The following is a 16,794-nucleotide window of genomic DNA, read 5'->3' as shown; positions in this document are numbered from 1 at the left end:
GCGATTAAACTGGGACTCCGATCGGAACTCCGCTGCCACCAATGATGGGGGAAGGGGGGGGGGGAGATGGGAGGCCGCACACTGGCCACCAATGTTGTTAATGCTATAGAGGGAGGGGGGGCCGATGGGGGGCGCACACTGTGCCACCAACGATTTATTAGAATAGAGGGAGGAAGGGGGGGGCGCACACTGTGCCACCAACGATTTATTACGATAGAGGGAGGGGGGAGGGCGCACACTGTGCCACCAACGAATAATTACAATAGAGGGGGGGGGGGGGCCGCACTGGCCACCAACCTATTATTACAATAGAGGGGGGGGGGGGCCGCACTGGCCACCAACCTATTATTACAATAGAGGGGGGGGGGGCCGCACTGGCCACCAATGATATTCAAACTGGGGAGGGGGGGAGGGTCTGCCCCCTGCTGCCTGGCAGCCCTGATCTCTTACAGGGGGATATGATAGTACAATTAACCCATTCAGGTGCCGCACCTGAAGGGGTTAATTGTGCTGATCACGGCCCCCTGTAAGAGATCGGGTGCTGCCAGGCAGCAGGGGGCAGTCTTGTACACAGTTTGTAGTGTATTCTAACTAGAAGCGTCCCCATCACCATGGGAACGCTTCTGTGTTAGAATATACTGTCGGTTCTGAGTTTTCACAAAGTGAAAACTCAGCTATGAAAAAGCTTTTATGCAGACGGATCTTCGGATCCGTCTGTATAAAAAGTAACCTACGGCCATGGATCACGGACACGGATGCAATCTTGTGTGCATCCGTGTTCTTTCACGGACCCATTGACTTGAATGGGTCCGTGAACCGTTGGCCGTGAAAAAAATAGGACAGGTCATATTTTTTTCATGGCCAGGAAACACGGATCTCGGATGCGGCTGCAAAACGGTGCATTTTCCGTTTTTTCCACGGACCCATTGAAAGTCATGGGGTCCGCGAAAAAAAACGGAAAACGGCACAACGGCCACGGGTGCACACAACGGTCGTGTGAAAGAGGCCTAAGGGTCAAGGCCGTAAAACCATACTGGATGCCCGTGATCTCCGGGCCCTTAAACGACACTGCACCACAAACAGGAATGCTACTGTAAAGGAAATCACAGAATGGGCTCAGGAATACTTCCAGAAACCATTGTCAGTGAACACAATCCACCGTGCCATCCGCCGTTGCCAGCTGAAACTCTACAGTGCAAAGAAGAAGCCATTTCTAAGCAAGATCCACAAGCTCAGGCGTTTTCACTGGGCCAGGGATCATTTAAAATGGAGTGTGGCAAAATGGAAGACTGTTCTGTGGTCAGACGAGTCACGATTCAAAGTTCTTTTTGGAAATCTGGGACGCCATGTCATCCGGACCAAAGAGGACAAGGACAACCCAAGTTGTTATCAACGCTCAGTTCAGAAGCCTGCATCTCTAATGGTATGGGGTTGCATGAGTGCGTGTGGCATAGGCAGCTTGCATGTCTGGAAAGGCACCATCAATGCAGAAAAATATATTCAGGTTCTAGAACAACATATGCTCCCATCCAGACGTCATTTCTTTCAGGGAAGACCCTGCATTTTTCAACAAGATAATGCCAGACCACATTCTGCATCAATCACAACATCATGGCTGCGTAGGAGAAGGATCCGGGTACTGAAATGGCCAGTCTGCAGTCCAGATCTTTCACCTATAGAGAACATTTGGCGCATCATAAAGAGGAAGGTGCAACAAAGAAGGCCCAAGACGATTGAACAGTTAGAGGCCTGTATTAGACAAGAATGGGAGAGCATTCCTATTTCTAAACTTGAGAAACTGGTCTCCTCGGTCCCCAGACGTCTGTTGAGTGTTGTAAGAAGAAGGGGAGATGCCACACAGTGGTGAAAATGGCCTTGTCCCAACTTTTTGGGGATTTGTTGACACCATGAAATTCTGATTCAACATATTTTTCCCTTAAGGCCTCATGCACACGGACGTTTTTTTTCACGGTCCGCAAAAACGGGGTCCGTAGGTCCGTGATCCGTGACCGTTTTTTCGTCCGTGGGTCTTCCTTGATTTTTGGAGGATCCACGGACATGAAAAAAAAGTCGTTTTGGTGTCCGCCTGGCCGTGCGGAGCCAAACGGATCTGTCCTGAATTACAATGCAAGTCAATGGGGACGGATCCGTTTGACGTTGACACAATATGGTGCCATTTCAAACGGATCCGTCCCCATTGACTTTCAATGTAAAGTCTGGAGTCCCTTTTATACCATCGGATCGGAGTTTTCTCCAATCCGATGGTATATTTTAACTTGAAGCGTCCCCATCACCATGGGAACGCCTCTATGTTAGAATATACTGTCGGATATGAGTTAGATCGTGAAACCTCATTTCCGACAGTATATTCTAACACAGAGGCGTTCCCATGGTGATGGGGACGCTTCTAGTTAGAATATACTACAAACTGTGTACATGACTGCCCCCTGCTGCCTAGCAGCATCCGATCTCTTACAGGGGGCCGTGATCAGCACAATTTACCCCTCAGGTGCCGCACCTGAAGGGGTTAATTGTACTATCATATCCCCCTGTAAGAGATCAGGGCTGCCAGGCAGCAGGGGGCAGACCCCCCTCCCTCCCCAGTTTGAATATCATTGGTGGCCAGTGCGCCCCCCCCCCTTTCTCCCTCTATTGTAATAATTCGTTGGTGGCACAGTGTGCGCCCCCCCCCTTCCTCCCTCTATTGTAATAAATCGTTGGTGGCAGAGTGTGCGCCCCCCCCCCCTTCCTCCCTCTATTGTAATAAATCGTTGGTGGCACAGTGTGCGCCCCCCCCCCCTTCCTCCCTCTATTGTAATAAATCGTTGGTGGCACAGTGTGCGCCCCCCATCGGCCCCCCCTCCCTCTATAGCATTAACAACATTGGTGGCCAGTGTGCGGCCTCCCATCTCCCCCCCCGATCATTGGTGGCAGCGGGTTACTAGCAATAGTACAATAGTAAAAGATTCATACTTACCTGGGAGCTGCGATGTCTGCTTCCGGCCGGGAGCTCCTCCTACTGGTAAGTGACAGTTCATTTAGCAATGCGCCGCACAGACCTGTCACTTACCAGTAGGTGGAGCTCCCGGCCGGACACGAACATCGCAGCAGCCGGTAAGTATGAATCTTCTACTATTGTACTATTGCTAAGTAACCATGGCAACCTGGACTGTAGTAGCGTCCTGGTTGCCATGGTTACCGATCGGAGCCCCAGCGATTAAACTGGGACTCCGATCGGAACTCCGCTGCCACCAATGATGGGGGGGAGATGGGAGGCCGCACACTGGCCACCAATGTTGTTAATGCTATAGAGGGAGGGGGGGCCGATGGGGGGCGCACACTGTGCCACCAACGAATTATTACAATAGAGGGAGGGAGGGGGGGGCGCACACTGTGCCACCAACGAATTATTACAATAGAGGGAGGGGGGGGGCCGCACTGGCCACCAACCTATTATTACAATAGAGGGGGGGGGGCCGCACTGGCCACCAATGATATTCAAACTGGGGAGGGGGGGGGAGGGTCTGCCCCCTGCTGCCTGGCAGCCCTGATCTCTTACAGGGGGCCGTGATCAGCACAATTAACCCCTTCAGGTGCCGCACCTGAAGGGGTTAATTGTGCTGATCACGCCCCCTGTAAGAGATCGGGTGCTGCCAGGCAGCAGGGGGCAGTCTTGTACACAGTTTGTAGTGTATTCTAACTAGAAGCGTCCCCATCACCATGGGAACGCTTCTGTGTTAGAATATACTGTCGGTTCTGAGTTTTCACGAAGTGAAAACTCAGCTTTGAAAAAGCTTTTATGCAGACGGATCTTCGGATCCGTCTGTATAAAACCTAACCTACGGCCACGGATCACGGACACGGATGCCAATCTTGTGTGCATCCGTGTTCTTTCACGGACCCATTGACTTGAATGGGTCCGTGAACCGTTGGCGTGAAAAAAATAGGACAGGTCATATTTTTTTCACGGCCAGGAAACACGGATCACGGATGCGGCTGCAAAACGGTGCATTTTACCGATTTTTCCACGGACCCATTGAAAGTCAATGGGTCCGCGAAAAAAAACTGAAAACGGCACAACGGCCACGGGTGCACACAACGGTCGTGTGCATGAGGCCTAAAATGGTACATTTTCTCAGTTTAAGCTTTTGTTCCGTGATTTATGTTCTATTCTGAATAAAATATTAGAAGTTGGCACCTCCACATCATTGCATTCAGTTTTTATTCACGATTTGTATAGTGTCCCAACTTTTTTGGAATCCGGTTTGTACATACAGAGGAGTTTACTGCTGCAGGTAAATGCAGCTCTCATCTCTGCTCACGTTCAGGCAATTATTGGGAACAAATGGTGTTCCTGATAATTGCCTTCACATTCAGCCCATGCAAGTGGTTATATCTAGCAACCCACTTATCCCTTCCTTTGAAATCATAGTCCACTAGGGATAGAAATTGATCTATACCTTAGGTGTCACACCTTTCTGTTTTTTGTTTTTTTAATATACAGTATATTTTTGGATATAATCTCTCATAATAACTGCTTAGGAGCTGTAACGGGGCTTGGAGGCTGAAGAGCTACTGCAAGTACAGAAGATCATCGCTTTTTGTGGGAAACAAGGTGGAAACTTTTCTGACATCTGGCACTTTACGTGGGAGCTCTCTCTCTGGATCAGGGTGCACAGCCTGTTCTGGTCCAAGTGCCACATTGTACTGCTTTAGTATGCAGCAATTCCCATTGCAGTTTATGACATTTAAAGAAACAACTAAAAAATGCTGCAACTTTCAAAAATTACAACAGAAAGAGCCACATATACTGTATGTATAGCCAATTCTACTTCCCCATTAGTACTGGCATGTTCCTGCTCCCTTCTGTGTGCAGCTCTTCTGCTCTTTATTCTGAGATGGAAGTTACAAGTTAGCAGCCACCAGAGGGCACTCCCATGGATCTTCAATGTTGTGCGCTGATTGAGAGAGCGGAGCGGCTGTCACATGACAGCACCTCACTATCTGCATCAGGCCTCATGCACACGGCCGTTGGGACAGATTTACTGACCCTGTCTAAAATTTAGACAGCATTCTAAAAATGGGCCAAATTGACCACAATGGCTCCTGCCCAATAATAAATCTGGTGCGTTGTTAGACACGTTTGTCTAAGTTTACACCACCTATTGGTTGGCTTACCTTGCTGTAAAATTTTGGCACAAAACTGACGCACATTGTTGCATGTTTAGTCACGACCCTTTCTTCTGAGCCAGAGGGGGTGGATTATTCTTTTTGGTGCATTTGCTTCATAAATAGGTGTAAAACCTGACTTGACACTGTAGACCAGAAATGCCCAAAATGTTGATGCATTTTAAGACAAGGTCTTAAAGGGGTTGTGTCACTATAGAAAAAAAGCACCAGCCTACGTGAGCTCCCACGGTCCTGGGCACCAGAGAGGTCGGCACTTTTTCCTATAGTGTGCAATCACGACCACCACTGCTGGATTGCAAGGTGGTCGTAAAAAAAAACAAGCAGTGTATAATGTGATGGAAAAATGAAAGAAGCCAGCAAAGGAGGCAATATGGACAATCGCAATACATAAGTAAGCGCCTTTTATTACCTTTCTCCACATGATAGATGCTATTTGATGAAGTGACATAACCCCTTTAAATTGCTTTAGTGCAGTGGTGCCCAACCATAGACATGGTATAAATTTCGTGGGCCAGAACCAGGTAGCTTTGCCAGAAAGAAATGCAAACATTGTGAGGGGGCACGTGTGAGCATTACTAAAATACACAATACGTAGGCCTTCAAATCTGCCTTGGAGGCTGTGTTTGGAGTCTCTGTTGCAGATTCTGTGGAAAGACCAGACAAAAAAGCCTTGTATGCAGCACTTTTGTGTCCGGTAAAAAGACAGGATCTAGAATGGAAACTGAAAGGATCCCATCATAGTCGGTGGAGTCTGTTTAGCTTCTTCCCTGTGGGGTGACAGGAGGAGGGGGGAACAGGGTCACTAGTGGGGTGACAGGAGGAGGAGGGGGGAGCAGGGTCACTAATGAGGTGACAGGAGGAGGGGGGAGCAGGGTCACTAGTGGGGTGACAGGAGGAGGGGGGAGCAGGGTCACTAGTGGGGTGACAGGAGGAGGGGGGAGCAGGGTCACTAGTGAGGTGACAGGAGGAGGAGGGGGGAGCAGGGTCACTAATGAGGTGACAGGAGGAGGGGGGAGCAGGGTCACTAGTGAGGTGACAGGAGGAGGGGGAAGCAGATGTCACTAGTGAGGTGACAGGAGGAGGGGGGAGCAGGGTCACTAGTGGGGTGACAGGAGGAGGAGGGGGGAGCAGGGTCACTAATGAGGTGACAGGAGGAGGGGGAGCAGGGTCACTAGTGAGGTGACAGGAGGAGGGGGAAGCAGATGTCACTAGTGAGGTGACAGGAGGAGGGGGAGCAGGGTCACTAGTGAGGTGACAGGAGGAGGGGGGAGCAGGGTCACTAGTGAGGTGACAGGAGGAGGGGGAAGCAGATGTCACTAGTGAGGTGACAGGAGGAGGGGGAGCAGGGTCACTAGTGAGGTGACAGGAGGAGGGGGAGCAGGGTCACTAGTGAGGGGACAGGAGGAGGGGAGAGCAGTGTCACTAATGAGGTGACAGGAGGAGGGGGGAGCAGGGTCACTAGTGGGGTGACAGGAGGAGGGGGGAGCAGGGTCACTAGTGAGGTGACAGGAGGAGGGGGAGCAGGGTCACTAGTGAGGTGACAGGAGGAGGGGGGAGCAGGGTCACTAGTGGGGTGACAGGAGGAGGGGGGAGCAGGGTCACTAGTGAGTTGACAGGAGGAGGGGTTAGCAGGGTCACTAGTGAGGTGACAGGAGGAGGGGGAGCAGGGTCACTAGGGAGGTGACAGGAGGAGGGGGAAGCAGGGTCACTAGTGAGGTGACAGGAGGAGGGAGGAGCAGGGTCACTAGTGAGGTGACAGGAGGAGGGGGAAGCAGATGTCACTAGTGAGGTGACAGGAGGAGGGGGAGCAGGGTCACTAGTGGGGTGACAGGAGGAGGGGGGAGCAGGGTCACTAGTGGGGTGACAGGAGGAGGGGGGAGCAGGGTCACTAGTGGGATGAGAGGAGAAGGGGAGAGCAGGGTCACTAGAGAGGTGACAGGAGGAGGGGGAGCAGGGTCACTAGAGAGGTGACAGGAGGAGGGGGGAGCAGGGTCACTAGTGAGTTGACAGGAGGAGGGGAGAGCAGGGTCACTAATGAGGTGACAGGAGGAGGGGGGAGCAGGGTCACTAGTGGGGTGACAGGAGGAGGGGGGAGCAGGGTCACTAGTGAGGTGACAGGAGGAGGGGGGAGCAGGGTCACTAGAGAGGTGACAGGAGGAGGGGGGAGCAGGGTCACTAGTGAGGTGACAGGAGGAGGGGGAGCAGGGTCACTAGTGGGGTGACAGGAGGAGGGGGGAGCAGGGTCACTAGTGAGGTGACAGGATGAGGGGGAGCAGGGTCACTAGTGAGGTGACAGGAGGAGGGGGAGCAGGGTCACTAGTGGGGTGACAGGAGGAGGGGGAGCAGGGTCACTAGTGAGGTGAAAGGACGAGGGGGAAGCAGGGTCACTAGTGAGGTGACAGGAGGAGGGGGAAGCAGGGTCACTAGTGGGGTGACAGGAGGAGGGGGGAGCAGGATCACTAGTGGGGTGACGGGAGGAGCAGGGTCACTAGTGAGGTGACAGGAGGAGGGGGGAGCAGGGTCACTAGTGGGGTGATAGGAGGAGGGGGGAGCAGGGTCACTAGTGAGGTGACAGGAGGAGGGGGGAGCAGGGTCACTAGTGGGGTGATAGGAGGAGAGGGGAGCAGGGTCACTAGTGAGGTGACAGGAGGAGGGGGAAGCAGATGTCACTAGTGAGGTGACAGGAGGAGGGGGAAGCAGGGTCACTAGTGGGGTGACAGGAGGAGGGGGGAGCAGAGTCACTAGTGGGGTGACAGGAGGAGGGGGAGCAGGGTCACTAGTGGGGTGACAGGAGGAGGAGGGGGAGCAGGGTCACTAGTGGGGTGACAGGAGGAGGGGGAGCAGGGTCACTAGTGGGGTGACAGGAGGAGGGGGGAGCAGAGTCACTAGTGGGGTGACAGGAGGAGGGGGGAGCAGGGTCACTAGTGGGGTGACAGGAGGAGGGGGGAGCATGGTCACTAGTGGGGTGATAGGAGGAGAGGGGAGCAGGGTCACTAGTGAGGTGACAGGAGGAGGGGGAAGCAGATGTCACTAGTGAGGTGACAGGAGGAGGGGGAAGCAGGGTCACTAGTGGGGTGACAGGAGGAGGGGGGAGCAGAGTCACTAGTGGGGTGACAGGAGGAGGGGGGAGCAGGGTCACTAGTGGTGTGACAGGAGGAGGAGGGGGGAGCAGGGTCACTAGTGGGGTGACAGGAGGAGGGGGGGAGCAGGGTCACTAGTAGGGTGACAGGAGGAGGGGGAAGCAGAGTCACTAGTGGGGTGACAGGAGGAGGGGGGAGCAGGGTCACTAGTGGGGTCACAGGAGGAGGGGGAAGCAGATGTCACTAGTCAGGTGACAGGAGGAGGGGGGAGCAGGGTCACTAGTGGGGTGACAGGAGGAGGGGGGAGCAGGGTCACTAGTGGGGTGACAGGAGGAGGGGGGAGCAGGGTCACTAGTGGGCTGATAGGAGGAGAGGGGAGCAGGGTCACTAGTGAGGTGACAGGAGGAGGGGGAAGCAGATGTCACTAGTGAGGTGACAGGAGGAGGGGGAAGCAGAGTCACTAGTGGGGTGACAGGAGGAGGGGGGAGCAGGGTTACTAGTGGGGTGACAGGAGGAGGAGGGGGGAGCAGGGTCACTAGTGGGGTGACAGGAGGAGGGGGGAGCAGGGTCACTAGTAGGGTGACAGGAGAAGAGGGGAGCAGAGTCACTAGTGGGGTGACAGGAGGAGGGGGGAGCAGGGTCACTAGTGGGGTGACAGGAGGAGGGAGGAGCAGGGTCACTAGTGGGGTCACAGGAGGAGGGGGAAGCAGATGTCACTAGTCAGGTGACAGGAGGAGGGGGAGCAGGGTCACTAGTGGGGTGACAGGAGGAGGGGGGAGCAGGGTCATTAGTGGGGTGACAGGAGGAGGGGGGAGCAGGGTCACTAGAGCCGGCCCCTCCTCCTTCGAGCGCCTGCCGGCTTCCCGTGCCTGACCCGACCTGTATCGCTCTGGCGCGCCTATACCAACCAATAACAAAGCTCCTTGCTGTAAGGAGCTTTGCTATTTGTTATTTCAGGCACAGGCAGCATCGTTGCGCTGCCTGTGCCGTTCACAGCGCTCACTGCGCTGATTAATGTGGGGGAAAATATTTTTTCCAGTGAGTCAAACGGACCGCATGACACAGCTTCGCGGGCTGGATTTGGCCATCACAGCTTTAGTGAATTTCCTCCTGTTTTCTCTAGGCTGTACACTTCTGGCAAATCCCAAAAATGTCTGTCCCTATGGTCACTTCTGAATCTCGCACATCTCCAGCTCTGAGAACCTTGAGAAACATTTCTACACATACTTTTGACAGATATTAGAAGTCCATTTATAAAATGTACTTTTGTATTCTGTACACTTTAAGTTTGTTACTCCTCTAAAATGGACATGAAGATTTACCAAAGCAAATGAAAGATACTTTCAGGTCTTTAAAAAGCTAATTGCAGTTTAATTCATTGTCTGCAATTTCTCCTTAAAACGTTTTTGTGTTGATCTTTTTTATTTTTTTGTGTGTGTGTGTATATATATATATATATATGTGTGTGTATATATATACACATTATTTGTTTTATATATATATACCTTATTTGTTTTGCTGGAGGTTTCTAATTGAAATTTATTTTTTCTGTATAATGCCTCTGATTTAACCTGTCACTGTTTCTTTTCTGTTTCTCTTGCCCGTAAGTAAACCACGTAGTATCTTCCACTTGCATACTCATGACGCCGACTGAAGTTTATTGTATATTCCACACTTAAAGCTACAACTCATTTTATTCATTTGCGACAAGTGGCGCAGTAAAGAGCAAGTTGCCCTGGCTTCTTGTCGTCCCCATTCTGAGCTGCAATTTCTTTTCTTTTCAGTGCGCCAGTGTGTTTTGTCCAACATTGTTGTGTAAATTGTTAGCTGCGGGTCCCTTGTTCATAGGAAAGCTTTTGTTACGTTTTACATTCACGCTGATAAGTACAACTCAATATTTCTGCCTGTTTGGCAGGGTTGCGTTTTCTGCCTGTACATATCCTTCATGCCTCATCTTCCCGAGGATGATTTTTGCTCCCAAAATAAGAAGAGGCGTTTTCCTTGAGGCTGCATGTTATCCTCTTATCCCTACTGTTTTGGAATAGAGCGTAACCAGCTGGAGAACTGTAAGAAGTCTGATAATGCAGCTATTTTCTGCTGTCTCGTCTTAATCTTGTTACACAAATGGTTGTGAAGAGATTCATGAATTTTAATTTTGCCCTCTGCATTAGCGCGTCATGTCACTCATACGCAGCTGCATTCTACGGGGAGATGTTTTCCCCTCCTTCTACAACAAGGGTGGGGGGGGGGAGACGAAAAATTAGTTACAATCTTGGCAGTAAAGCAAGTTACAAAAAAAAATAAAAAATCCACAGATTTAGGCAGCCACCCATGAAGCTGATTAACAGTCAGTGATCAGGAGGAACAGCTTTGCCTCTTAAACTTTTCACCTTTCATTGTTAGCTGTGAAATTTTATTTCCGTTAAAAAAAAAAAAGAAGCAAGCCTGTAATCAAAACTGTGCAATGCCACACTATATGCCGGTGCTTTTTATTATTTTTTTTGACAGACTGTATTACAACCAGCTCTAGGAACAAGGCAATGGGAACGGTACGTTAACACTTTTATGCCATTGTGTTTGTGTGGGTTTTTATTTCCTTTGCTGGTAATTATTGTTAATATTCTGGCAAATAAGAGTTAAAATAGTGCATAAAAAAAAAAAAAAAATTATCATATTTTGTATTTGCCTATAACTTACCAGAGCTCTGCTATCCTGGTGTCAAGACGGCTGACTTTTCACCTCCATTTCCTTATTTAAATGTCTATCCCAAGTGCCCGATATTTCTAATCTCTGCAGAGTGTTGTTGATAATTGTGAATTGTCTTTAAGGTAAACAGTATGAAACCCACCCATTCCACCCCCCCCCCCCCCCCAATCCGGCAGCTGCTGTTCACCCGGTGGGTCTGAGCTTGCTACATCCAATTACACTGTAACCCATAAAGCTACTAATAGCAACTATATTATTGCCTCCTTAGCTGCTTTCTTCGACCTTATTCTGCGTATCAAATTGGAAAATCGCTTTCTTTTCATCAGGGTTTTGTTTTACTTTACGTTTCGCCGATCTGAAACAATAAAGGTGTTTTAATTAGCAAAATGTGTTTTCTGTACAGCAGGCAATTTATTTGACATTTTACACAAAAGATATTTTCTACCAGTGCTAAACACCTACACTAAAAGGTTCGAGGCTTCTTTTTATTATTTTTTTATTTTTTATTCAGTCGTTTTATTTTGCAGCACTTTAACATGTAAAATATCTGTGTTGGCATTTTATTTCATCAGGAAATAGTTCTAGGTGAGCTAAAAGGCATGTCAATTTTTTTTTATATATATTATTTGTATAATGGCTTTGTTTCTATGAATATAAATAAAAATAATTGACCTTTAAGGTGACAACGCATTGTGAGTAGATACATTAGAAGCTGAAGATATTATAATGGAATCAGATCACCTGTAGTCCCTGCATTATGCTTCTTGTCTGTCATGTGACTTCCCTTTCTCTCTCTCTCTCTCTCTCTCCAGTCGCAGCTAGAATATAACTCATTTCTATATTTAATCTCTGACCAATATACGAGCCGCTTTACGTATTTTACTCACCTGGGGGAAAACGCGAAAAGAAATCCAACTGAGATTGCTTAATACATAGATTAGTTAAATATCCAGTGCTTTTAGACATGTTTCTATAGCGCGTTATGTTATAGCATAAAATACTAATGTTACGCCATGCACTCAAATTATCGACCTGCTTATATAGCGCTCATTATTCTTAGTAGTAGCTTTAATAGGTCGTGTGTATTTATTATTATTATGATGATGATTATTACTATTTATTATCATTTCATTTGTAACAGCATTTTATAAATGAAGAACATTCAAAACAATATTCGGGGAAGATCTCTTCAATATTGTCTTGATCTATTGGATGAGCTGATTACTTATATTAAAAAAAAATTCAACATCAACTTTTTAATATCATTCTGGTTTATTGCATTGTGGAGAAGATATTCCCATATAGTACTCTCTTATCCCTTCTTTTTTTTTTTTACTGTTTCAGATTAAGGAAGAAGATAGTGACGTTTACGACCCAGACATCCATTATCCGATATTACTCATCCTCACATCAAGATAGTGAAGTTTCATCTGCAGAAATAGAAGATCTCACAAGTTACTTTTTTTCTGGGCATTTCATGTTATTTTTCTTTTTTTATTACACCTAAAATAAAAGTCACAATTGAAAGCAGGTTTTATAATTGTAATTTTATTATAGATCTATATATATATATATATATATTTTTTTTTTTGCATTCTCTTGTTCATTTTTCTCGACTTGCATAACCCCCCTCTGAAGACCATAAGAAATGACTGGATCAGACAAAAGCCTCATGAACTGACCATTTGTCCTGTGGACACAAAGGCTCACCCGGCTCTCGGCTCCTCCTCCTCAATTATCTGCGATTAGTCTCAGTATGTTGAGTCAAGAAGGGGGAGTAAACCGAGTGCTTATTATCTGTTTAGGTAGAAGAAGAGCACATTTAGGGCCTCTCTTAGAATGAAAAGTGAGCTCTAATCAGATCCCCAAAGAAAATGGGTGTTCTTTTCGAAATCTTACCAAAACACACCTTGTTTTATTTATGGAAATGTTGCATTCTACAGTACAGATAAATGCTATAATCAAATCAGGCAAAGCTCTCATGAATATTTACCACTGTATGTGATTACAATGTAATGTTGTTCAGTGCTCGGGTGACTATTTGGTAGGCTACAATGGCCTATTGTGAAAATTCAAATCAAAGACCTTAACGTGGGCTAAAAAAAAAAAAAAATAGCAGTGTATTATATTCAGGCAAATTGTTTTTAGAATGTTTTTCTAGTTAAGAAAATATGAAAAAAAAAAAAATTCTGAACGGAATTGATTGCGGTTTTCTTCTATGTTATTCTGTTCCTTATTTTTTTTTTTTTATAATTTTAGAATAATAAACAGAAGTGGATATCCAGGAACACCCTTGAGACAAATGAAAATCTAAGGGGATTTTTTTTTTTAAGAGAAGGGGCTTACCTGTAAATCTCTGTCCCGCTATGGTAGAATTTGGAGGTTATTATACAAGATGATTCAAGGTAAAAAAAATACTTGCAGCCTTTCCTGTCGGTGTTGAAGTACTTCAGATTAAAGTTCATGATTAGGAGATTATTTTTCCCTTAATATACTACGCATTTTTTGCTTTTTGCCTGATGTCATGTACAGAACAGCTCACTGTGGTTGCATTAATCACAATAAGTCGTTGTCACCATCGTCGTAGAGAAAGGTCTAGTATTTCTTCATGGACAAAGGAAGTACAATGAAAGAATCAGGAAAGGCTTAAGGTTTATTAGACAATAATGGGTGCTGTTGCTATGTGACCTTCCTACCTTAACAAAGAGTTTTTGCCCTCCTATTCAAAGCAAAAGGTAGAAATTGTATCCCTAATTTATCTTTCCTACTTGCAGGATTAAAAGTAAAGTTACTCACACACCATGAAATCAGCAGTAATGGGCAGTGCATAGAAATGATCCATCTGGACAGCAGTCACGCTGTATTTTCATCCGACAGTCTTGGTTGTGTTGTGGCCACAAACTTGACACTCTCTTACCTGGCTGTCTCAGGTTTGTCACCTGCATCCCTGCAAGTAGCTTATCTTTTGCAGTATAAGCAGCCACTATTGAGATTTCTTGGCCATTGTCATGTTCCTTCATATCATTTTTGGCTGTAGGGCCTCTACTTGACTGCAAATCTTAACATTCCACAATTGTCCTTCTAGCCTTAAGGTCCCTTTTAAATGCAGTGATCTCCTCCACAGTATGAGGAGGAGCAATCGCTGATGCAATCACTTATCCCCATACAGAATCAGCAGAGTGCTGTTTAGATGGCATGATTTGCTGCTGGCGAACGACGGTTTAAAAGACTGCATGAAAGCTGCAGTTACCTGATGAACGAGCATTTTGCTCGCTCATTGGGTAAATCAGCTACACCTTTACACTGCCAGATAATCACTAATGAGTATTCCTATGAATGCTTGTTAGCGATTATCAGGCCAATTTTTAGCCTGTGTAAAGGGCCCTTAAGTCACACAAAGCCTCGGACCAATTTTACAGAAAGCCTTTTCACCTAACTTTTTTTTCCAGAGATCGTGGAAACAGAGCAGTGTGTCCAAATATGGGTATACAAATTAAATGCAGATGGCCTGGCCCAAACCCATGGTCCCAGCAGTAGTAGGTTGCAAGGCCAGTCTCCTTACCAGAACGTTACTCCAGGTAACACTGTGTTTGCAGCGGTAGTCAGAGAGATATTTGCTTTGATGACAATATAACAATTCATTTTATGTCTCAAACAGAAACATTTAAGGGGTTGTCAGGTTCAGAGCTGAACCTGGACATATCCCCTTCTTCCCCCACTCAGCCCCTCCAACATAAGCATGAATCGTGCATGGCAAGGGCTTTTTCTCCAGATTCGGTGATGTACTGGGTCTCTGCTAGGTGGAGGCTTCCGCCTAGCAGTGTTCCTGGTGACGTCACTTGCACTAATGGGCGGGCTTTATTGCTGTTCTAGCCTGTAAAATGGCTAGGGCAGCTCTAAAGCCTGCCCATCACAGCCGGTGAGGTCACCGGGCTCACTGCTAGGCAGAAGCCTCTGCCTAGCAGTGTAAAAATGTAAACAAAAAAGCCCTTGCCCTGCGTGATACAGTGCAAGGCAAGGGAGAGCATCGAGCATGAAATGCTCCGATGCTCATGTCAAAGGGGCTGAGTGGGGGAAGAAGGGGATATGTCTGGACCGGGACAACCCCTTTAAGTTGGCCATGGACTTTTGATCAAAGTCATCTAAATCGATTTGGGGTCTTCCGACTGATTCCCAATGGTAGATGAAATCCAACATGGCCAAATGTTTGCTGTGTAGCTGCAATGTCTAGCAGCGGGTTATTACCCTTCCACATCTTCTTATTCAAATAAATACGTACATGTTTATCGGGGGAATCAGTAGAGATTGCGCTCATGTAAACCAGGGTTTGGCTGATGACTATCCATCATGTATGACTGCCGTTAAGAAGTAATATTTATTCAGAACCCTTTTAACGACCAAAACATGGCCATTTCTACAACCTGAACATGAGATTAAAGTAGTCAACATATAGTTTCCATGACTGTACTTTTCTGCTGTCAAAGTAAAAAAATATATTCTCTAACATAATTTGAGAAATGTTGCAAAGCTACAGCTCTGATACTTTATGGAGAAGACTTGGAAAAGTGAGAAATGTGATCAATCTTCCTGTGGCTTGGCTGCCAAAATAGCTCAGAAGGAGCATTAAGAATTACTGTAAACTACAGGTTTCGAAAACATCTTAAGAGAACTTCTAAAATAAAACTGCAGATACAGGTAGCCTCAGCTAAGGTTGTTTTTCATGATTCCTCGAAAAGAAAGCGGCCAACAATGGTATAATAGAGTAACGATGCAGAAATGACTGCTAAGAGAAATCCAAGTACTGTAAATCATCAATGGACTAGCATATGGAGAAAATTAAAAACTGAAGTGGTTTGGGACAATGTTTTGCTGACCTTAAAGGGGTTGTCTAACCTTCCAAGTTCAGCGCTGGCACGGTTACATAGCTCTGCAGTTAGGAGGTGGTCGCCGCTTGTAATCATGCCCGCCTCTTGCCTGTGCATGTCCGCTTCACAGCCATGTTCATAGCTGTATAGGACTGCTTGCTCCAAGGAGCATGCCCTGGAGCTGTTCTATACTAACATTTAGAGGACATAGGGGGTAGCCTGGGAGGGGAGCTACTGACAGAGGCGATAAGAGGTGGCCGGGAACAGGTGCTACAGCGCATGTGCATGAGCCAATGCACACTTGGTCCCATGATCCCGACCACCAGATAGACCAGTATTCTTCTGCATTGCAGTGGTGGACGTAACCCCTATAGATGAGCAAGGTCTAAAAACAAGCAAAATTGTCAAAATTAAGGACTGGAGGAATTATTGCTAATGAAACCATTTTGATAAGTGACTTGTATTACTTTTTTACACATAATAAATATCAAAGCTTGAGGTGAGACAACCCCTTTAACATAGCAACTGTTAAATAGCGTGGTGGTAGTAATACAATGACATAAATATGTTTTGTTTCCTCGGAAATCAAAATCTGTAAAGCACCAGTCATTGTGAGAGACTAATTATATATTGACATCATTGTATTTTTGGAGACACACTGCTGCTGTTTTTTTTGAACCAGATACAAAAGTGGATCAAGCAGGAAGGACAGTATAAGTCCTGTCTTTTGAATCCATGCCTGGCTTTGGCTCAAATAACTGCATCAAAGACTGCAGTGTCGTTTTTCCAGCATATGCTGTATTTTGAAGCACCCCAAGGCCTCGTTCACATTTCTGTGTCAGTATTACGTACGTTGACAATAGTGTCCTTATTTAATCTGTGAAGATGTTCGTGAAGGATAGGTGGATGGTCCATGTGTCCGTTTTTACCCTCTGTGTGTCATCCGTAATCAA

The 16,794-nt window shown here is 46.9% G+C and overlaps 1 protein-coding gene across 1 annotated transcript in view; it reads left to right on the top strand.

Moving 5' to 3' along the window:
- Positions 1–12,503, top strand: part of CAMKMT (calmodulin-lysine N-methyltransferase) — a 534,662-nt gene extending 522,159 nt beyond the window's left edge. The window contains exon 11 of the mRNA XM_040430327.1: positions 12,321–12,503. Within this exon, the coding sequence (XP_040286261.1) occupies positions 12,321–12,395 (75 nt within the window). The 3' untranslated portion in view covers positions 12,396–12,503. The remainder of the gene's footprint in view (positions 1–12,320) is intronic.
- Positions 12,504–16,794: the final 4,291 nt, after the last annotated feature.

The sequence above is a fragment of the Bufo bufo genome, chromosome 4, assembly GCF_905171765.1.
Source record: "Bufo bufo chromosome 4, aBufBuf1.1, whole genome shotgun sequence".
NCBI classification, from domain to species: Eukaryota; Metazoa; Chordata; class Amphibia; order Anura; family Bufonidae; genus Bufo; species Bufo bufo.
This window is presented reverse-complemented; position numbering and strand designations above follow the sequence as displayed.